General features: G+C 39.8%; 1 protein-coding gene across 2 annotated transcripts; it reads right to left on the bottom strand.

Annotated features, from left to right (window-relative positions):
* Positions 1-1,262: 1,262 nt before the first annotated feature.
* Positions 1,263-19,723, bottom strand: rspo1 (R-spondin 1). Of its 2 annotated transcripts, XM_080471688.1 has the most exons (7): positions 19,315-19,398; positions 18,816-18,955; positions 14,246-14,758; positions 11,948-12,142; positions 9,952-10,095; positions 8,420-8,644; positions 1,263-2,930 (listed from the first exon to the last, which is right to left on the bottom strand). In XM_080471688.1, the coding sequence occupies exons 3-7, from the start codon at positions 14,340-14,342 to the stop codon at positions 2,785-2,787; spliced, it is 807 nt and encodes a 268-aa protein (XP_080327814.1). In that variant the 5' UTR covers positions 14,343-14,758; positions 18,816-18,955; positions 19,315-19,398; the 3' UTR covers positions 1,263-2,784. The 2 variants fall into 2 exon arrangements, with proteins under 2 accessions (XP_080327814.1, XP_080327815.1); XM_080471689.1 differs by lacking the exon at positions 18,816-18,955 and having other exon boundaries at positions 19,315-19,723.
* Between the last annotated feature and the right edge of the window lie 3,945 nt (positions 19,724-23,668).

Below are 23,668 nucleotides of genomic sequence, written 5' to 3' on the forward strand. Positions count from 1 at the left end.
AAATACCTTGATGCTCAGAGTAATGCAGTTTTAATGTGTTTCTTCCAGCTCTGCCATCTACTAATCCAATTTTGTCATGAGTTTATATCAACAGTAAGCTGTAATTTACTGACCATTTTTCTCAACCTGATATAAGACCTACAAATCTGGTACAGTGATGGCCCTCTTATTTAAACTTCAGGAACCGTGCGTTTGAGTCAAATGGACATAGACAGGGTGTTCCCTACTGACGTGATGCACTCCCTGGGGTCTGGCTTAAAAGCCAAACTAAAGTAATGAAATCACTCAGTGTTAAGGATCTTGGCAAACTGAGAGCACCCATATACTCCAAAGATTTACCATTCATTTCTCTTGGAAAACATGGGAGTGGGGAACAAAAGAGCAAAGACGGAGAGAGTGGGAGGTGAAAGAGCGAGAGCTCCGTCCAATGGAGCCAGGGTAGGAATTTATGGTCAGGAAGAGCGATGAATGTGTAATTTACGGTGCATACTCTACCATTCCCCCTGCCCTCCCCTTTGGTAATGAGAAACGGCTGTTTTGTTGTGGGGCCAGTGCATGGTATATCCCCTCCCTTCTGGCTATGACACACCATTAGTTTTTATTTCTGTCTCTGCTTTTACGACCCCTGCCCAGGCGCCAGCATTTGGCCAGTGATCGGGACCATCACACCATCTAAGCTCTTCCACCTCCCAAGATGGCCTCCTGTAGCTTTGAGGAAAACCATGACTGGAGAATGCATCGGGATCGAGCCGGATAGCAACAAATTCCCAATTTTCCCCCAATTTTCTAGAGGTTTTCATTGAGTTCAGGTCACAAAGTTCAAAACCAATACTCATGATACACAATTATTGTCCAATCCAAATGACCAAAACTGACTTTCCTAGTCTTGAATTTTCAGGGAGAATTTAATACATTAAAATTATGTATTTATAAAAAAAGAATTATTATGATTATCACGATCGTTAGAATCAAGCAGTATTGAGAGCTCAAAAAGAAGGCAAAATTGTAACCAAATACCAACAACTTAAAGAGGTTTACGTAATCTTCTCTTGTAAATCTTCTTCAGTCATTTTATTTGAAGGTTTGAGTTTATTTTACACATGCTGCTTTTAATAGTACAACTGTCTTTAATCGGAATGTTACGAGCTCCCAGCTCCATGAAGGCACCATGAGTTTGCGTCTGTAAAAAAGAAAGTCATGGACGAAGAATGGACGAAATTAATTCATTAAAATGTGCAAAATCAGACTCTGAAAATCACGGTGTGACTGAGAGGTCATCGGCCTCATCTGAATTTTATTCAGGCTTTCACAGAATAAGCTATACATGACGATACTAATATTTCTTAGGTTTGATGATAAACACAGCTTGACATGATCCGTATCACAATCCATATGATAAATGAATGAATAATGAAGAGTGTAGAGCTCCTGAAACTAAAATCTTGTTTAAAAAAAAAAACCAAAAAAGAACATGGAAAATGTTTAGGGAATAAAATGACTTACTTTCACTGCAATGCCATGAAGCCAGCTTTGGAAATACATATTTGTAAAAAAAAAAAAAAAATGCTATGATTGTTCTGAAATATGAGCAGTAGGAAACATTATACTTGTGCAAAATCTTTAGACCCTGTTGCCAAACATAGTGATAACTGAACAGCTGATGGTTTGTTGGCCTGTATAATAATCAGTGACTTGTATTTACTGCATATTTGATATATCACTGTGCATTTACATTTTCTTTCTTCTGTTTTCCAGACACTATTCCTTCATTCGAGGAGTCCTCCAGTGTTTCCACATGTGTGCAGACCTCAGCACACATGTAGAAACAGCCAAGCTCCACTGACAGACAGCTTAACGCCGTGCAGAAATGCATATGAAGTACAGAGACGGCCAGACTTTAGAGACGAACACACAGACTCACTCTTGCTCGCAGCCTTATAGCATGCAAATACTCATTTCTGTGCAGATATTTTCCGATTACAAACGTCAACATTTAATCAAAAACGAACATAAAATCTATAAAATGGCAAAAAAAGTTTGTGTCAAAGAAATGGAGAAGGACAGGAGATGAGCTCCCAGTAATCCTCGCCTTAATCTCCTTTTAGGCTTCTTTTTGGATTCCCTTCTCAAAATCATACATTTAAGACCCTCGGTCCTTGACAACCACAAATAATTTCCAGTGCCTTTCTTTATCTTTTTTTTTTAAATCTTACAATAAGAAATAAAGGTACCTAAACATGATCATTCATTGTCTTTACATCACATACAGTTGAGAAAATCCATCGTCCAGCTCTCACAGACAAACAAACAAACAAATGAAGAACAGATTGCGCTGAAAATCTTCCTGGAACAAAATACATCATCAACCGAAGAAGACAAAAAAACAAAAAACAACCTTGATTCTTTATCAAGCTTCCAGCTTGAATGCTGCATTTGAAACTCAGGATCTGGACTTATTCATTGAGTGATTCAAGAGTTCATGACAATAACTGAGTCCAGCCACAGTCTTCAATGTGGCTTTTGCAGTCCAGCGGTCATCAGTAAGTCTTTAATGAACCACAAAGACAGGAGTCTCCACCAGATATGTTCATCTTCTCGAAAAGCTTGAGGAAACCTTCTTTGTGTGGCAGGAATCATCCAGTTCTCTTTGCTTCTTCTACATTGCAGCATAGCAGCATTAATCCGTTCCTTCATCACGAATATTCCTTGGTGGCTGGCACTGCTGGGGGAGGCATCGCCCTTTTTCTTTTCTTCCTTTTGGCCTCACCAAGCAGGCGCTGGAGTTTAGCTGACAGAGGTGGTTGTGATGCTGGGAGCGGTGGTTGTCCTGCTCTGGCCTCTTCTCCGCTTCCCTCCTCCTCCTCTCCCACGTGTGTTCTCCCTCTCTCTCCGGGTTGCATCATCTTGTCTGTCTCCTTTATTCCTCCTGTCTGAAAAGTGATTGAAAAGATGACGTGATTAATACCTCACTCGATTTTCTAAAAATAAAAGTCTTGTATAGCAGCGGATCTCAGGTGGTCTGGATCTCCAGGACCCGCCGTCACCTTCTGATGACCCTCATCAAGGAAAATAGTCATTCATTGATTGAGAAAATGGTCCAGTCTGAATATGAGATAGTGGATGAGAATATCACAGTATTCCAAGCAATTGGAGATGGAAGTATTGTTGTTTACACCCAGTTAAGCTTGAATTAAAACCAAAACTCTTCACTTCAGTAACTGCAGCCTCTTACAACCAACTTCAAGCAGTTTTCATGGACAAATATGAAATAAAATTAATCATTTCTGAGATGTCAAAATGCAGTCCCCGGCCACTTCAGTTTTGGTGGCTTCGTGCTTTCCTGTGCCGACATCTCACTCCTCTGTCTCCACTGCAGCGTCTCATATTCTGCATCAGGCCTTTGTTTGGCCATGCTGAATTAGCTCGTGGGTCTTCTACAGTATTAAACAGCAGCTGTAAACTGGCATTACAAGTATTATTGGCACCGAGTGTTATAGGAGGTGAAAAGATGACGCTACATTGATTTTTATCTTAACATTTTATTCTCCAGGGCGAAGACCCACGAGTGGTGAATCATTGTTTTAAAGTATCTGTCTCCCTTGGATAATATCTATAGTCTCACGCAGGGGTCAGGCTCACTTATGGACGAGCTGTCATTTTGGACAAAGATTCATCGCCAAATCAGAACCAGCTGATATCCAATAATCAAATTGTACCAACAAAAAAACTCTTAAGAGAAGAAAAGGAGAGTAGCTTCTGGTACTAATGTACATCATAATGGCTCAACAGTGTTAAATACATGGAAGCTGAGTGTAGATGGCGAGGGGTGTAAACTTCTGATTTTATTACTTTTAATGAGTAATTTATTATATTTTAGACACCTGCTATGAGAAATAATACCATTACCTTTCAATATTACCTTTCAGTCTTTCATCAAGCTAAAAATAAAAATACTTTTTTAAAAATGTTTTATCTGTGTGGGAAACTCTGACTAAAGAAAAAAGTGCCTCAAACTAAAATTGGACAATTTGTACTGCATCTATGTACTGTACTCTTTTACAACATATCAAATAAGTACAAAAGCTCTGATGCATTTGCAAGTCTGTTTTAATTCTTTTTTTAAAGTATTAAAACATTCAGTACAAATTATTTTAACTGTGTAATTAGCTGCCAAGTTATGATCCTGATAGGAGAAAATAAAATATTTTAGAAAATTTGAGAGATTACTCATTTGTAGTCATTTTGTCTACAGCTGGACTAAAATATGTCCGCCGACGTCACAGATCTTCAACATGATGAATGCTAATTGAGTTAGTGATCCCATGACTCACCAGGAAGTGCATGTTTGTGGTTATGAGTAATAATATCTTGACAATATTTGGAGGAACTGACACAGATACGCATTCCTCTGTGGGGAAACGTTATAATCAAAGGTATAATACTCATTTATTTTTAATGAAGCGCAAGGATTTTCTAAGTGTGGGAGGATTATCAAACTGAATAAAAGGATTTTATACTCCATTTATTTGTTCTTAAAAATTCAAAGGAACCACTTGTGCTGGGACACTGAGATTCTTTCTACTTCTATATCCAACCTTGAAGCATTCAGGCACCCACCAGCAGGAGGCCCACACCACATCTTATAAATTACTGCTACAGTGCCAAAGTCTGATCATATTATCTTGTTTTTAAATAGTTTGTGACCAAATAGCATGAAAATCCAATGCCATCCAGGTTTGCCTGGGCAGTTATCATTACACATTTACTGAAGATCTTCTTCGATATCAACTACACGCTGGCCAAACATTAAATGGTTAACATTTCGGTTCAGAGCAGTACTGTGCCTGAACTTCCAAAGGTGCTTTCCTGACTGCAGGCCTTTTTTCTTTTCTTTTTTTTTTTCTTTATTCCAGCAGCTTCTCACTCTCTTGTCCCACTTGACACACATCCAGACCTCCACCCAGCTCCCCTTTGTTGGTCCACTTGCATCCTGCTTCACACATGTAAAGAGAATAATTGTTCTCCAACCAAACAGGCGGCCATCACTATTTGTTTAATGTCCATAAGTACAGAGTTTAGATCGGTTGCAGACTTTGAGAGCTCTGATCACAGTGAAGTGACGATGTTCTATCAGATAAATCACCTTAAAATCGGTCCTGCTATAATGAGTTAAACACCGTCGAGGGCCCAGTAATGGCCCATAACAGTGTGGAGAGCTGCCACAAAGTGGAAATGGCCATTATGTCTAGTGTCAGATGGCTATTGTTTGAGCAGCACTCAGAAATATTTGACTTTGTATATCTGAGAGAGGGTAGTCACACCGGAGTTTGTTTGTTATAAACTCGTGCGTTGAGGATCTCTGCAAATCCTGCGAGCCGAGTGAACATGTGCCAGGGGCTGGACAGTGTTCACTCCGCGGCTGACAACAGGAGAAGCTTATGGCGCCGCCGTGTTTGTCTCCTGCTGTGTAGTAATAACTGAAGGTCTGTGTTTATCTCTCTATCGGCATTTTTAACTTCTCATACAAACAGTTATGCTTTTATGGTTTCATGTGCAAGCTGAAGGAAAAAAAATATCTCAAAGGTATAACATTAAAACAAACCTCGCGTGTTTCTTCAAAGTCGGTAAAAATCATTATACACTGATGAAGTCGATTTGATTAAGCTCAATGTGGAAAAACAAAACAAAACAAAAACTATAATATTTATGGATCACTGGCTCGTGTGGAGTCACAGTGGGTCTCATGAAGGGAGCAGGCTCGGACCCACACAGTAGTGCACAAACAGAAATAACACCGTTTTGTTTTGTGAATTATTAATGCCAACGATCATAAAAGTATAATTAAACCTAATATTGAGTTTGCACAAATTGGCTCAGGCTTGGTTCAGTAGGTTTAGAATTCCCCAACATATTTTTAGCTTTTACGACCAATACTGGAACTAACACTTGAGAGTGAGCAATCGTAGTTTCAGTAGAAAACAACGAGGCACAATAAGCATGGCGGTGAGGGTGTGTTTGAGGGCCCTCAGGCGTCTGAAACTGATGTGCTTACTGTGTGAGGACTTAATTACTTTTCTAACAAATCACTGATGGAGCCGGGAGAAGGGGGACTCCATCAGTTTATGACAGCCCTGATTGCACCTCCTCTCCATCCAAGCTAAACAGTTTTGCCTGACAAATTCAATAACCCTTCCAAAGAAATTCTGTCTTTGCGTGAGACCCTTTGTGGAGCTTTAGGAAAAGTGTGTGGGGGGCGGATTGCGGCCAAATCAACACAAAGCGTGCGTTCTGCAGACCTCTAAATCACTAATGTTATACAAGGTCTGCCCCCTGTGTTTTATATGGCCAGCCTGCCAGCCAACTCCCACAGATAAGTCCACAGCTGCGCCGAGCGAGTTCACCCACATGAGCGAGTGCACTGAAGTCATGGTACCATCACCCAGTAATTACCTCATATAGGAAAATTATTTCCTGTGCTTTTTGGCAGGAACAATTTTTTTTCATAACAGTTTAGTTTTTTAGCTGCAGAAGGAATGTAGGACTAAAAAGCCCATCGACATCAACAGTTGACCATTTCACAATACGCAAGGCTTCAGTGACTCATCGTTTTTAAACAACAGTCGTATATCGCTGTGGTATCGTGTGGTTTGCTCCGGTGGGTGTGTGGCATCCCTCCTAGGCTATATACGCCCACTTCTGATGAATGACATTTACCAGAAGGGCGAGAAATGTATCTCCTCTCTTTAGGGATTAAAACTACTTCAGTAGCAAACCGGATCCAAACCTTCAAATAAATGTCTTTTAAACTCAACGTAAAAGAGCCGTCCCCTCTCATGCATCCAGAGTGAACCCCATGAGCTCAACTCTCCCACCCTGTCTGGTTCTCACTAGTGAATTCTGGTCAAGTGCCAGATTAGGTGTGTGGTCAAATAAAAAATTAACATTAAAATCAGTTGACATTAAAACATGTCAAGTGATGGCCCATGAGCAATACATTACATTTGTCGATGGGTTCTAGTTAAAAGCTTTAGTAAGTTTCTTTCCACCGGTGCATCATTTACAACATGGAGTTCTAATTCTTTGTGTTGGTATATCATTTATATTTTTTCTTTATCAGATTTCCTTTCATTTTGCTTAGCTGTTGTCGGAGTTCACAAATTTTGGTGGTCAACACTGCAGTTAATAACATCTCAGTGCATTTTTCTGAACCTGTTCTTTTGAAGACCAACATTTTCTTCAGGATCCAGGCAAAGGGCAGTAAATTTCACTCTCATTTTATTGAAGAACCCACACCTCACTGAGCAATTACAAGCCAAACCGGCCTCCCCTCTTGTACCACACATCAATGTTCTGTTCTTTCAGACTCCGAGGCCTCAAGGAACTTCCCAACAGTGGAGCGTGACAATAGAAAATGCAAGTCTCCCTCGTGTTTACTCACATGTATCAAGGCATGTCATCTGCTACATGTTGCAACATCTGTACTGTTTCCTGCACAGCGTAAATATTGTTACTCACTGTTGCTGGTTTTCCTGAAATCCCCTAAGCCCGCCACTGTTCAATAAAAACTTTAAATACAATTCTTCTAATTCTTGTCAATATATTTGTTTCCAGCTCTGGTGCAGTTTGGCTTATCCTACAATCTCCTATAAAATATCTCTTTGAGTGCATACAGATGCAAAGGGAATTGCAATTGCATGTTTATGATCAACAAAAGAAATACCTCAATGGCTCAAGAAAACAAATACTGTGATTTTTAAATGGTCTGGTTAGCTCCACTCTCAGATTGTGTTTTGCATTTTTTATTTATTTATTTTTGACCATCCACTCATTTTTACGAAAATCCAAATATTTCAAAGCAAATAACCAGCTGCACTTTCCTTTCAGTACACTCTGCTCCTCTTGGCTTAGCATCAAATGGGGCCAAAAGCGACTAACAAGCAGTTATGAAAGTTAATAGTGGCCAGTGGCCGGTGAGAAAGACTGTTAACCTGCAGGAGAGCAGGCTGCTGTGTGGCAACAAAAAAACACACACATACACAACAACAAAAAAAAAACAACAAGCAAATATGTCATGGCTGTATAAACCTCATGCTGAAAGCTCTGATCTTTGTCCAGCTTTGCTGTGTGTAATGTCCGCCCTTCATGTGTTTGGCTTGTGGATGAAGTTTATTGTTTATATGCTGAAGAGTTGAGGGGTTCGGCATCTTTCTGCACGCTCAGCCAAACAAAACCTAATCAACATGCTGCAGGTCAAAGATACACTCGTAGGAGTGCGGGGAGTTGAGTAAAAGTTCTTTAAGCTGTCATATTAGGTACGAAAGCTCTTTGTGCACCACACACAGTTCTTTACGCAATCAAACAACAACACCTAATATTACTATTTCTCATTGCCTCTTGAGTGTATCTCAATCGTTTTTACCTCTGACACAAGGCGTTTTCGTCACAACACACTTCCTCCTCTCCGTTTCTGGACTGCAGGTCTGTGGCGATGCAATTGCCGGGGAGATGTCCACACTGTGGACCTGTGGAAGAGGCACACGACCCCGGGACTGGGAGCCTTTTTTAAATCCACATGTTTTGTTCTTCTTCATACAGGAACCCCATTGGCTCCACTCACCCAGTTCACACTCTGAGGCAGGCTGACCTGCAACACAACATAAAGAAATGTGACAATGACTAAAACAGTGAATGACAGGGAGCAACTCTTAGCATTTCATGTGTTTCACAGTTTTTCTGATCGTTTTACCTCATAATAAGAAGCGAAGCAGTTCTACAAGGTCCCTTGATCACTCACAGCAAAAATAACAAGCTGCGTACGAATGTGCACCAGGAAAAAGGAGGATCGGTTATACTGCGTTACTGTATAAAATCAAGTTGTTACGGTCACATTTAGCATGTCTGTGTATGAGAAAGATGAAACACCGCATGATGCTAATTAATCGCTTTTAGTCTCCAGCTCTTTGAAGGGCGGACCCAGCATGTTTGAAGTTTGATTGCTATTTTGGACTTCTTTTTTTTTCTTATAACACAATAAACAGTAAGTTGAAGACGCTTCGTTCAATTTCCCAGCAACACACAAACAACACAACACAACACAAATTACTCAAAATGTAATAAATAGTTCATTCATTACAAGAAGTTGCTTTCAAGAAATACTACATGTAGGATTTTGAGTTGTGTTAAATGTAACTGAAAATATGCACTTGTTTACATTTCTTTTGTATAGAAAAGAATAACTCAGAGTCAGATAACTAAAAGTCATTTTTGTGTCGACTTTGATTGCCTTACTAATGAGAAGTATTTTATTAATATGCGTTGTTATCACTGCGTTGATGCACCACCGCTCAGCTGTCAGCACTGTGCGGGTCTGATTCACTCATAAAGTTCAACTGGAGTTACATCAGCTGGATGGAAGAACAAACTCGACAATCTGGACGTTAGCTGTTCTTGAAAGAAAACGTTTTATGACCCACTGACAACAAGAAGCAGCAACATAAGTGATATAAACCATGCAGACGGCAGCAGGCAGGTCTTATAAAGGTATGGTGAGTTTATTTAAGGCTGCTCATTCATCATCAGGATACAGGCTAATGTTATTGTTGGTAACAGTTGGACATCCTTCATGTTGCTGTCAGGAGGACTGGGTTATTTTAGGAATAAAGCGCTGCTCCTCCTCAAGTGAACAGGAGTTCAGTGAAATAGTAGCAGAGCTCATGCATACGCTACAAATTCTGAATAGGGCAGAAAAAGACAGCAACTCTACAGCACTTCAACTGTTTTCATGTGTGACGAGCGTAACAAGCACACTCACACTTGGATAACTGCAAAGTGTCCTATTTATTTTATGACCGTGATCAGGGACCAACGTGTTACCACAAAGAGTAGCTGCATTAAAGAATTGTGTCATGAAGCAACAAGTCGCTGAAGAACAGTAAAAAAAAATTCACTCACCGACACACTCCATGGTCTCATTAGCAGTGCGCTGGCCTGGGGGACAGCTGACGTAACATCGCCCACTGTGTGAATACAAGCCCTCCTTACATTTTGTGCAAAAATTGCGATTGAAACACGCTTCACAATTGTCTATTTTACATTCTGAAAAACACAGGGAAGACAAAAAGAGAGGATCAAACAGAGATCAGCTCAGGTTATTGCTGTATTGCTGTCACATTCTCAGTATTTGTTTTAAAAGAAAAAAAAAAAAAAAGCTGAAACAACAAGTATTTTATCACTTAGTGCTCCCATTCAGGGAACTTGATTCAATTTTATTTCCTTTGAAATACGTCTTAACGGATTGAACAGTATGGGGTCTATTTAGGGGGACTCGCACTCTTTAAAAAACACATGCACCACAGGCCTTATTTTTTGGAAAGCGGGTGCGAGTAAGTACAGCCAGGGCTTCTTTGCTTCAGATTTCTCACGAGTGGGCTTTTTCTACACAGCCAATTCCTTGAAATATGGATGATTGCAAACACAAGAGAATAACGATTTTCAAAAGCTAACAAGTCACCACTTTGGTCACAATGTTCAGGACATCAGACTATAAGAGTTGCATAACCGTGAATCTGCGCCTGTGTTTCTCCATAATGAACATATTCACAATTAAACTCGCAGTGTGCATATGAGCTTCCCTCAAGAATGTCTGCTTTGCAACTGTTCTGGTGCCAGGTTCAGAGAATATCTTTCACCAAATCTCTCAATGGGATCCTAATGGTCTTGCCTTCTGCTCCCAATTACTATTTTTAAGCGCCTGACAGCTAAATTTGACAGCACTGACATTTGTAACCCCATAATGTAAAACAAATGTAGTTAACGAGACATTTCGGGACGACGTGTATAAATTTGGATGATGGGATAATAACCCAGATTAGCCTCTGAGGGGCCTCAATGAAAAATTTGCTGAAGTTATGTGTGCCTCCCTTAAACATCCCAGGACAGTGAAATATTGTAAAAAAAAAAAAAAAAAGGGCTTAAAATTGATCAAACTATAAACATCCAATAAATAACCACAACTGCATCATTTGTGATATCTTGGGTTTTTGAAAACTTTAGTTAGTCATTTAGTAGTTTTCCTCCAATAGAAGAGTCTCCCAAGACAGAAATATCTTGACAGAGTGGCAGAAAAATACCAAAAAATATATAACTAAGTAAGCATTCAAACCTACTGACCCTTTTTTACCCACATTTATTAGAGGCTTTTGGGTTTTCTTTTGCAGCCATGTATACAGAATGTATGTGATGCAGTAAGTGTAATAGAATAATGAATGTAAAAGGACAAAAGTCAAAGCATCACCAATAACTATCATGACCTGGCAGGAACTCTGCAAATGAAGGCCAGCTTAAAAAAAGAAAAGACCTCCTCACAAAGACAGACAAACAACAATGCATTCGACATGTTTTGGTTTGGATTTTTTTTCTTTTTCTTTTTAATCTTGCTTTCTGCCCACACATAAGAGGAAACAGACAACACACAGAGTTTCTGGCACCATAGACAAGTCCCAACTAAAACCAACGCCATACAGTGAGTGTGGCCATCCTTCAGACCGCTTTCCAAATGAGCCAAACCTCATAACCATACTGGAAACCATTTCAACTAGGAATTCTCTTAAGTGAAGAATGAACATTAAAAACAAAAGTGTGGCAAACAAACAAAGGCGAGAGGAGAAGTTCTGGATAACTTCTGTGACAATTTTATTTGTTATATTCGCAAATATTCAGATCTGAAACATGACTCAAGAAAACAGCAGAAATATGTTTTAGAAATACCAGATATTAGACATAATGAGCAGAGGACGAGCCCAAGGTAAACAAGCATGTGGGGTTTTGAAACACAGTGAATATGAAAAGTACAGGCCATGTATCTACAAATGCAATAGACCTTCTATATCCTGGTTGTGTGTTTCAAGTCTGTTACGGTCAAAAGAAAGTGACAGAGAGTAAAACTCACGCGTGCATCGGTTGTTGCCCTCTGGGTTCCTCATCCCAAAGTACCCCATGGGGCAGGAGGCGAGGCACACGCCTATCTGACGGATGTCATTGCGCTCCAGGAAGATGAAGAGCTTGGGCTTGCATTTGATGCAACCATTATACTCAGAGCATCGGTCACAGCCTTTGGGGCAAGAAGGCGGCCCCTCAGTACTAACTGCAGATACAATGAAGTGAACAGAGAAGGGAATTGTCACATTGGGATAGGTAGCAGAGCAGTCCGACGTGTGTCTAATTAAAAGCAATACTTTCCTGTCACTTTTATTGTGTTTTTACATTCATTTTTTTTTTAACGCATTTACAAACAGGAACTGCATTGTTTTGCATATAAATGTGTCAACACGTTAGAATTTCAAACAGAAAGTGTCTAAATACTGAAGCTTCATGACGCTAGATATCGAGGAAAGATATCTCAAACACTACATCGTTGTTTGAACAGTGACTTGATGTTTATGCCAAAACAGCTTGCCGGAGATCTTCAAACAGATTCTTCTTTGGAAAAAAACCTAAATTGATGCTGACAGTCAACCAAGAGCCAATCAGAACAACACCCAAGTTAGTCAGATATAATCTTAGTTTTTGGAAAAACTACAGTAGTGATAGACATGGCTGAGACATGAGTGCTGCATGTGCTGCTCCAGTGTCTTAGTCTAGTGGTGTTAACCTGGAAATGTCTCTCCAGACACATTTACAGTTCCTGTACATCTTATCCCAGACAAATATGAATCCAGTTTCCTCGTCTTGCAACAAGGCAAAGCTACAGTCCACATAGTAGCAGTAAACTAGATCATTGCTCGTGAAACTGTGTTAAAAGTTTTTTTTAGCAATCATTCCGACATGAAATCACAGTTGTTTGCTGTATATTTAGAGTTGGTATCGAGCAGGGTTTTAAATCACCACAATCAATCTGCTGTCCCACCCTCCAGAGATGGGTCACATGGATAAAATGTTAAAAAAAAAAAAGGTTCGTCCATGGACTGATTCCTACACGTGAGTCACAGCAGCAGCAACTTACAGCCAGGTCTTAGTTCGACTATCACTAATAATGACAAAGGAAAAGTAATAATGGCCCTGGGGAGTGATTTCTAACCATAACTGAGAGGAGTGTATAAAAGCAGAGAGTCATGTTGTAAACTGTTTTTGACACGTGTGTGTATTGGAAATGACACAGTTTGTGGTGTCTGAAACACAAGCAGTGTGTTACCAGGTCTCCTCTCCTATCAGATGGCTTCGGTTCGATCATTGCATGACACCGAAGTCAGAGAGGAAATACACAAAGCCCACAGGGAAGAAAACAAGTCTCTCTAACCTCAGCTATTTTCCTACCGGGAAAATGGGAGACACAAAGGAATCTGATTACATTAATGACGTCAAAGCTGTAAATCAGAGGTGTAAATTGCAAACATCTTCTTTGTCCGAAGGGGGGAAACCTTCAACTGACTGAATCAGTGTAGAGGGTACACATGTACATGGTGACTGACCTCAATCCTTCTGTCTTCATTACACAAGATGAACTGCTACAGTAATAATGTGCATATACGTTTGACCTTACTATGCACTGCAAATATGTGAAGTTTCTATGCAAAAAATCGGCATCTTCTCCTACTGACTATGTGTTATTCTAATAAAACCACATCTGTTGCTGTGACCAGTCATGGTATTATATGAATCCAGGTTCAGCAAGGTTGGGTTGAGTTTGGCATTGGCTGAAAGCTTCTTGTGTGTAAAGGAAGAATTATTTCAAAGCGGACGGCAACAAAAGCACTGAGGCTTTGAGTCCCGGAGATATACGGCAAGTCGGCTTGAGCAGTGTCTTTCTGGTTGCGTGAGGTCAGAAAAATTCTTACAACAATATCGGCAGCATGGTCCAATTGAGAGCTTAGAGCTGTCAGGTACTCGTTCCATTATGTGCCCACACAGCCAGACAGGAATAGAGCAATGGCTTTGAGAGTGAATCCATCAAAACCCCTCTATAAACAACTCTAATACCCATAAAAGTTTTATATAAACTGAAAGAGGCTTAATCTTTGAAAGAAGAAGAAAGATGAGCCGTCCCAGAGAAACACTGAACCTAACATAACCCTCCTAGGAAAAACAAACAAGAGTGATGAGAAAATAAACAAAATGTTATCTTTACTTTGCTTGTTAAATGTTTATAAGAAACCCACCAGTGACTCAGTCAACAGAAACAAAAAAAAGCAGCGCTGAAAAGGAAGGGGAGGAGAGGGGATCAAAACAAACGGACCAAGTGAGAACTCACCCCGTCTCTGCCTTCTCGCCTTGGAGAGCTTGAGGACGTCGCTGTGACCCATGGAGCTGAGAAAGACCATTGCCAGCACCACCAGTCCTAGCTGCATAGTCTCTGTTGCCTTCCAGGCTATGCAGGGTCCCCCCCTGCAACAAGACTGATGAGGTGGGAGGATCCCCCTTCCTCTGTGGGACAGGTGGATCCCTCTGCTGCTGGGACTGATGATCTCTTTCCTTTGTCTTGTAGCAGCGCTCTCTTTCTGTGTCTGTCCCTCCCCCCTTTGTCTCTCTGTATCTTTCACTCTAGTGGTTAATACATCCGCAAGGCTGTGTAGTGGAGTGTGATGCTGCAGTTACAAGTCCAAACAAGTCCAGGGTATGACGAGCCATGACATCGGTGGTTGTTGAGGGTCTTAACAGGGTTGGATAGCAGGATGAATGTGGAAGGGGGGGGGGGGATCACAGGGCCGTGCAGAGGATGAAGAGTTGAGCTTCTAGGGGGTCAGCCCATGAAGCTTTTGGGGAGCTGGAAGCGAAGCAGGCAATGTGCCGTCAGTGAGTGTCTCAGCTCACAAACATCGATCACCTTAATGAAAGTGGCACTAAACCTTACACTTACAGACCTAAGTTGGATTCATGACAGTGCATGACATGTTTAATAGCTTACAAAATGCCCCTCTACAGGAAATAAAATATGACGTTTTTTATCTTTTTTTGAAAAAAAATTCAAATAAAAAAGGATGAATATAAAGCGTATTCTATGACCGCAAACCACCACTAAAGGTCACTCAAAGGAACATTTGATGCTATTCAGTCATTACAAATTCTTGATGCAATGATTTACAAGCTGCGGTCTTATGTGAGAACATGTGCCAAACTATTTATTGGCCAGGTGTAGTCTTTGCAAGTTGCTTAGCACCCTAATAATTACAAAGAGACTCCAGGAGTTTCTGAGCCCGGCCACGATAGTTGAACTCCTCATAAAGCTGCAAATGAAGTAATGAGTCTTGAGTTAATCATTCACCCATCCATCTATTCATCTTTTATTTGGATTCATTCCAAGTTGTAGTCACGGGACGTTGGAGATGATCCTGGCTGACACTAGGCACACTTCACCATTAAATCACAACAAAGGAATTCTTACAGTCACATTATGTGCAATTTCAGAGTCACCAATTAACCTCAAAAACATGTTTTTGGACTGTCGGCGCAAACCAGAGTATTCACGCATACTTAGAAAGGCCATCAAGCTTAAAATTGAAGAAGGGATATGCCTGATGTGAGGCATGAGTGTTAATCACTGCACCACCATGCAGCGCTCCATCATTTAATATATTACATTATCTAATTTTCATATCTCGTACAAATATGACAGTAACATTCCTTTGAACTCTGACACAATACTTCATTTGGTATCTCCAAATCACCAATATCTCCAAAAAACCATTTTCCAGTTCAAAGGATAGAAATGTGCTGTTAACACACTTACAAACTCAGACCAGCCGCATCAACCTCGAAACGGAAACAAAAATTAATATTTCCCCATACTTAAATCATTGAATGTCAAAAGTCAATGTAATCTACAACTTATCGCTCATCATTGGCATATTAATTGCAATTTTCTGTTGCTGAGGGAAACTGAACAGGACAAACACTCAAGGAGCTTGAGCTTTCTGAGATATATTTGGCTCCGGAAGACGAAGTAAGCATGTTTATCCTTTAGAAATACAATGAAGTCAGTTCTCTCTGGGAAATGATACATGCACTCACACTGAGGGCCTTTGTCATATTTGGTGCTGAGATCTTTTTTAGATAGTGTCATGCGCTGCCTGTATTTACAGCTCTTGTGTGAAGAGGACACACAGAACATGTTAGCATCTGAGCAATGGGAGGTCCTCCCTCGCAGCTCAATAAAGAAAAATAGAACCATATTTGGCTGTCGAGTTGGTTATGGCTCTGAATCACGGTGAGCACAATGCCATTTGCTGTGTCTAAGCATTCCAGCAGGCAACATTATATTCTTTGAAAGATTATAAATCAAAAGGGACAGAAATTATTTCAACATATCCCCCTTAGCTGTCCTGGGGTCTAATATTTTCGAGAATATGAGTTATGTCTCACACTAGAGACAAAACACAGTTGTTAAATTTTCCAAATGCATGTCCACTGAAATCTCATTTCAAGCTGATAGAAAGCAAAATACACTGGTTTTCAGTCCAAATAAAGATTGTACTTTTATAGCTATCTGTGCCTGAAACAGTTTGGACTCCAAGACAAACACACATACAACAAATCAAATGTACTTCATTATCAGGAATAATATTTACATTAAAGTTAATTATTTTCTATTCATTTCAATTTATTAGACAAACTGTAAACCTTACAGTTGCTATTATCCTTTACTAAATGGGAACCCAAAGACTTTCTCTCCAGGATGATCAATTCTTAACACTCAATGACTCAGAATCTCACCGACGCCTCTCGGCTAAAAGTCATATTTACAGGGAAGAGCCAAAAGCAGAGTTCAGCCAGTCTTCCGCAGCACCTGTTTGTTGCTTCTCAGAGAAGTGATTGGAGAACGGGACATGCTAAGTCTCTGGATCAGTCAGAACACAACCTTTCCAGCACTGAGTAACTAAAGACATGTGCCAGAGACTCTTTCATAACCCAGCACTCCCACAACTTGGCGATACCTGCCAAAAACCCACCTCAGCCCATCCATATGTGCTCTAATGCACCACTGTGGTGATACGAGTCAGGATCGGGCTACAGACTGTGCCGTCACGGTGAAGCCGATGCAACGCCCGATCTTTGCAAGCCACGACACAAACAGTCATGATAGACAACTGTGGCACCTGTAACGTTCGAACGTTCTCTGTCTCTGCTCCCTCATCCATTAAAGTGTACGCCTTTCACCACCAATAACCACATTCAGCTGAGTCCAATGAACCTAAGCCCAGCTCATCAAATAGTCAGGAGATTAAATTGCCTCCTTTGTAGGGCCTAAGTTTGATTTATCAATTATTCAAATCCTGAAAGGGAACCCCCACACTGGGAATTTGTCGAACCCGAGAAGGTGCCACAACTCTGAGCTCAGAGTTACAAATGCCTGTTGAAGAACTTTATGTTGGTAACCCAAACTAATGACACATTTAAAGGCTAAACAAATAGGATCAATATCTAGGCACTGCACCAAAATGGTGCAATCATACAGAAGCTGATAAAGTACTTCTGCCCTTTGGTCTGGGGATTATTTGTCAATGGCATTCAACAAGATAGACTCAACTCCACCCAATAAAGCGCTCTATCTATCTATCTATCTATCTATCTATCTATCTATCTATCTATCTATCTATCTATCTATCTATCTATCTATCTATCTATCTATCTATCTATCTATCTATCTATCTATCTATCTATCTATCTATCTATCTATCTATCACTAATTGGTATAGTTAAGTGTTTTTAGTGTGATACTTGTTGCCTGTCCCCTTGGCCAGCCCTCCTCACAAAAGGGATCTTCATCTCAACAGGACGTCGTGATAAAAAAAAGCTTTAAAAAAAAAAAGGAAATAAAACACATTTGAGCAAAGAGGGTGATAATGGACATCACAATGTCTTGTTTTGAATGTCGAGTTTTTTGCTCTGTAAAGTAAGAAAAGCATGGGTTCCAATAAACCTTTGATTTCTTACAAAACAAAAGTGTTAAATGCGACATTTTCCGGTCCCACGGTGCCATTATACTAACCTCAAAGCCCTCTTGTTTTCAAAATATCTTATTTTTAAGTGAGATCTGCCTCATGGATGGCAAAAACATAATTAGCGGTAAATTCTGGATTTTACAGGACTACATTTTGCCTCTGAAATGTGCTCATGAATTCAGCAATGGTAATTTGTGGGTGATTTCACCCACTCCTAGTGCACATTTGTACTAAACTTATTTTGATATTTATAAAATCCCCAACTTCTACGTTCTAGCCATAACCTCCGCTGGTGCGAGCCAGCCGAGCCAACAATGACAAAAGAAAAGCAAACAAAAAGAGATGAGGCAACAGAAAAAGGGAAACGACGTGTTGACTGACGAAAAACAAGAAAAACAGACTGAGATTCATCATCATCATCATCATCATCATCATCATCATCATCATCATCATCATCATCATCCTCAATCGTGTACTCAGTGACTTCTATTCTGAATCTGCAAATGAGGAGTAGTAGCAGTCCACATCATCTGCACCAGTGTGGAGAAACACCTGGCTGCACCGCTCACACCCACAGAGGCCTTAGATATTTTTGTAATCACTTCCTCTGGCCTCCAGGGAGCCCTTATAGAATTCATAAAGCCAGAGGTTACATGTGCGGCTCACTAACACTTTCCTTCTATTTAAGCATCACCAAAGTCCCCTCATTTTGAGTTTTTTACATGGAGACTGGAAGCCCGCACAGCTCCATCAAACCGTGCACAACTCATTTGAGCACAGGTCTTCTTGCTGTCAGGGATTCATGCACCATGCTGCCTATCTGCACTGCAACGTTCCTCAGCCAGAGAGAGAGAGAGAGAGAGAGAGAGAGAAAGGACAAACCTCTATCTGCACCAGTGTAAGATCTCAAGCTGCCTTCTCCTCACTATTGGGTTGAAATCTTTTCCTGTACTCCCATCACTTTGAAGCTGCCAGGTTTATGCAGCTCCAGGGAATCACGCAATGCTGGACATTTAAAGCGTCTTAAAAAAAAAAAAAGAAGAAGTCAAGAACAAAAACACTAATAGTCGTTTTCCCTACTTAAAGTTTTGTCAAAAATTAAACTAAATAGTATGTCCGAAAAATTCTTAGAGATAGGTTATGGATATGTTAATAATAATAATAATAATAATAATAATAATAATAATAATAATAATAATAATAATAATAATACAAAACATATAATAATAATGATAACCTATGATCGTTTGTGTTTAATTACTGATGCACACAATTTAAAAAGACCATTTTCCCTCATTTGAATTGTTTCTCCATTAAATACAAACAAATAAAAATGTAATAATTCAGTTGTATAGAATAAAAGATTATCAAAGCAGCTCACCTGCACGTCGAAGTCCTCGAATAAAGCTGTTTATTGAACGGTGGAGGCTCAATTTCCTTTTTATAGGGGAAAAATCCGTTAGTGGTATGGTCACAAAGAACTCCTCCTACAGGATGCCCTCTTGCAACTTTTCTCTCCAAATTCAAAAAGGCATATTATCATGATGTGCCACAGCTATTCTACGAATCGACTCCCTGTCGAGTTCTTTAAAGGATGCACAAGGGGAAAAAAAATCTAAATGATAAAAAAGCAAACAAATAAAATACACATACACGTGTGTGTAAGTCCCACTGACTTCTCTGCGTCTTCTCAGGTAGGTGAGTCAGTTTGCGCTGAAACACCTGCGTGGTGCGCTTTATAAATCCACTTTAAAGCCCGAACTGCATCCAACCCGCACAACTAGTTGCACAGCCATGATATTTGCATCCAAACCCCAGCACTGCCATCGGGCATGACAGGCCCCACCCCTCACATTTTCACTGAGAGATGAAAAACCTGCGGTGGACTCATGCAACTGTTGCTGCTGGACAGCAACTTCAGATTTTACCCGTTTATTTACCTGATTTCTGCTAATGATGCTTTATTTCTGCAAGGGCTTCGATATTGAGAGGAAATGTGCTTATAGTTTAATAGGTAAATAAATAAATAGTTCCATTGATCTATGAAATTATGCATAATAGTAAGTCAGTAAGTAAATTTTGTTTATAAAGCGCTTTTCACAGATAAAATCACAAAGTGCTGTATAATAATAATAATAATAATAATAATAATAATAATAATAATAATAATAATAATAATAATAATAATAATAATAATAATAATAAAACAGACATTAGACAGAAATCAGAGGTGGAAAGAGTATTGCAATGTTGCTTTTCACATTAATTTAATAACACTAAATTACAAGTAAAGGCACTTTTTTTATTTGCTCAGGTAAAAATGACATTGTCAATAGCAGACATTTGATTCAAAACCTATTTTTTACAGCAACATTGCATTAAATAAGAATTACACAACTTTTGGGATTGAATATAACTTTAAATTGAAGGAAAACTCAGTCACAACTTGGGAATTCAAAGTAAGAAGTAGATTTTATGGTTAAAATGTTGTATGAAATATTTTTGGAAAAAGTAATAATTAAAAAGGCACCTTAGAATACGACTGTATTACAGCAATGAGAGTATTTGTCATTATCGGCTTCAACTGCAATGAAGTGGCATGAAGCTGCAATGATTTCTAATGTAAAGTATATTACTCTAATTAAAAATTTTACATTCCACTTAGTCCAAGCTTAATCAAACTTTTACTTTAAATCTTTATCAATCAAGATGGGAGTTTAAAAAGAATGTAACGGCCGACTATAATCGATGCACGCTTCGTCTGCACTTATGTCTGCACTTATATTAAGTATCACTGTGTTCCAAATAGTCCCCATTTCCTCGTTATCCAACAGGAGGCCATAAAAAACAATACTTGGAGATCCTACAGACCAGCATTCCTTGTATTGAGAGTAGGACATTCATCAACAGTGTTACGATGAGAAGGACTACTGGATAAACACCAGCCACATTCAGTTACACTCATCCCGATGAAGGATTTATCATGAAAATGAGGCTACAGTGCAGCCTGTTTGTTTTTCCACTTCGTCCCCAAGAAATAATGATAGCCAGAAACCTGAAAACTGCAAGTCATTGCTTCTTCCTCCTATGATGGCCTGTGATCTTTTCATTAAATCTCTGCATGCATAACCAGCAATGTACAATCGCACCTAAACATCTAGCTCTAATTCTAATTCATCCATCCAACTTCTGTGACGCTTAGATACTGTTCAGGGTTGTTTGGCGTTGGAGCCGATCCCAGCTTGACTACAAGCTCAGGCAGGGTACGTCCTGTCCTGGTCACTTGTCCGTCACAGAGCAAAGACAGACAACACACTTACATTCACAGCTATGTGACAATTTTAAGGTCACCAATTAACCTCACATGCATCTTATTGAACTATGGGAGGAAACGGGAGTTCTTGGAGGAATGTATGCACAGGCAGAACATGCAAACCCCACAAAGAAAGACCCGGCCTTTATTTGAGCCGATGACTTCTTGATACGAGGCAGCAACACTAACCTGGCTTTAATTTAAGCAATTTAAAATTCATCTGAAGTCTCCAATCGATTGTAATTCCAACTGAAGGGATTTGACTCACAAAGCAGCTTTTGAATTTTTTTACTTTGACGATAGTAACGACTAATAGCACTTCTTAAATGTTCAGATGGAATTTATTGTTGAAACATTTCTGAGCCAGCCTGACTAGAGGCGGACTCACTCCACGATCATCTGATTGTCCTTGATTGTCATGGATTCTCAGCGGTAAAGTTCCATACATCTAATTATCTTCAATAACACTTGTTCCGCTGGAATAGTCACTAGTCCATCATAGTACAAATAGCGAGTTGAGAGTGACAGACATTCAAACCTCAGGACAATTTATTTCAGTTACCAACTAATCTTAAATACACGGCTTACAGAATGCTACAAACAAGAGTGTTGACCGCTGCGCTGTGGTACCCATATGTAAAATTGTCACTCACTATTGTGTTTTAAGACTCTTGATTTACACCATATAAGCAGTTTAGGATTCTGTTGCATAGAAGATGTTGAAGACAATAATCTACCTGAGCGACATGTTCAATCTCACGTTCAATGACACTGGAACATGTGGACGTCCTTTTCCATACAATAACTGAACAATTAAACTATTTATTTTCACTAAATAGTGTAAATATTAAACCGAGGCATACATGGAAACCTGAATTATTCATCACTTTTGAGTGCCGCCCACAAAACAACCTTTTAGCTACCCCCATGTGAACCCCCCACCACTAAATAGTCTCTGAATCTGCCCCTGATAGTAACAGACATTCAAGTCCTGAGAACATCTACTGCCTATCAAGAGACAACCCCCCCCGCCCAAAAAAAAACCAAAACTGGGAGCCCTAAAACGGAACCGGGCAGCTCATTTTTGTATCAGCTGTACGATGCATGTGCATGGCAATATTGTGAAGTCGACTTTATTCCTATCATAAATTCTGTTATGGCCTAAAAGATAAAGGTAGTTATGGGCAGTGTGATTCCTTTATGGTAGACGGCAGGACAGCCACATTTAGAGAGAGACCCGAGGTTTAAAGATGATTAACGACAGCACTACTATTGTGACGCTGCAGAGCAGTGTGGATGTGGGGGGAAAGAAATGCACAGATATTTTTCACATTTGTAATATACGAGAAAAGAGTCTTGTTGTGATGAGTTCCTTGCATCATTCATCTTTCATTATGTTATGGAGGTTTTTTTTCTGATTATTTTATGTCTTCAGAGAACATTCACCCATCCATTATACTGTATAACTTTATTGAACTTAGCCACCTATCAGCAGAATACACCCTGGACAGGTCGCCTATACGTCACAGGGCAAACAGGGAAAGACAGATTCACATTCACACCATCGGCCAATTTCAGTCGCCAGTAAACCTGTGGAAGGAAACTAGTACGCGGAGAAAACCCAAGCTCGCATAGGGAGAACGTGCGATGCTAAATGAGTTCAGGTAAACAACTTTACAGCAATCCAGAGATGGTTGCGTATACCCATTTCAGTGGTCAAATATCGTTTTAGGGCTAACGTGTATTCACCGCCGATACAAAAATGTTGTTAAAATCTTCTAAGGATGAGGAATTCATGATTTCGTTGTTTCAAAAGAGTGCCGAAACAAAACAATGGTTTCTAACATATTTCTGTCTGAATATTGTCTGTATGATGTGGTATGAGGTAACAGGAGTTGATTATCTTTGTTCTCAAGGAAGTACCCCCCCCCCTCCTTTTGGACACATATTTTCATAGCCTGAAGGAATTATTCCAAACTTGGCGGCTCTTGCAGGATGTGTCAAAAGTAAACAAACTTGTTAAATTGTTTCATATTTTTATGGGAGAGCCATACGGTGCCGTAGCGTGTCTCAAACTCTTCTGAGGCTTGCTCCGAAGTTGGATATCTCCCCAGTCATCACTGCAGAAATCCTCATGACTCCCAGCTATTGCATCCAAAGTACACACAAGCTGTAGCTCGCTCGCCGTACACACACTCATAATACATAGTGCGCAGTGCCTGAATGAACTACCAGTCACATGCTTCCAGATAAGATAACAGAATGAACTATTTAAACAATTTATAGTTTGAAATTTCAATATTACATTATAAGCTAAGAAATAATGACCAGAAGAAAAAAAAAAAAAAAAGAATGGCAGGAACTGTAATGTATAATTGAATTACTGTATGCACATTACAATGCATTGTTATCAAAGCCAAGT

This window comes from Lipophrys pholis (genome assembly GCF_963383615.2).
Source record: "Lipophrys pholis genome assembly, chromosome: 9".
NCBI lineage: Eukaryota > Metazoa > Chordata > Actinopteri > Blenniiformes > Blenniidae > Lipophrys > Lipophrys pholis.

Excerpts from the sequence above, each read along its gene's own strand:
- rspo1 (XM_080471689.1), bottom strand. The coding sequence starts at position 14,342 with ATGCAGCTAGGACTGGTGGTGCTGGCAATGGTCTTTCTCAGCTCCATG. Across the intron at positions 10,096-11,947 it reads GGGCAACAACCGATGCACGC|AATGTAAAATAGACAATTGT; the intron begins GTGAGTTTTACT and ends TGTGTTTTTCAG. Across the intron at positions 8,645-9,951 it reads TGAGACCATGGAGTGTGTCG|GTCAGCCTGCCTCAGAGTGT; the intron begins GTGAGTGAATTT and ends GTTGTGTTGCAG.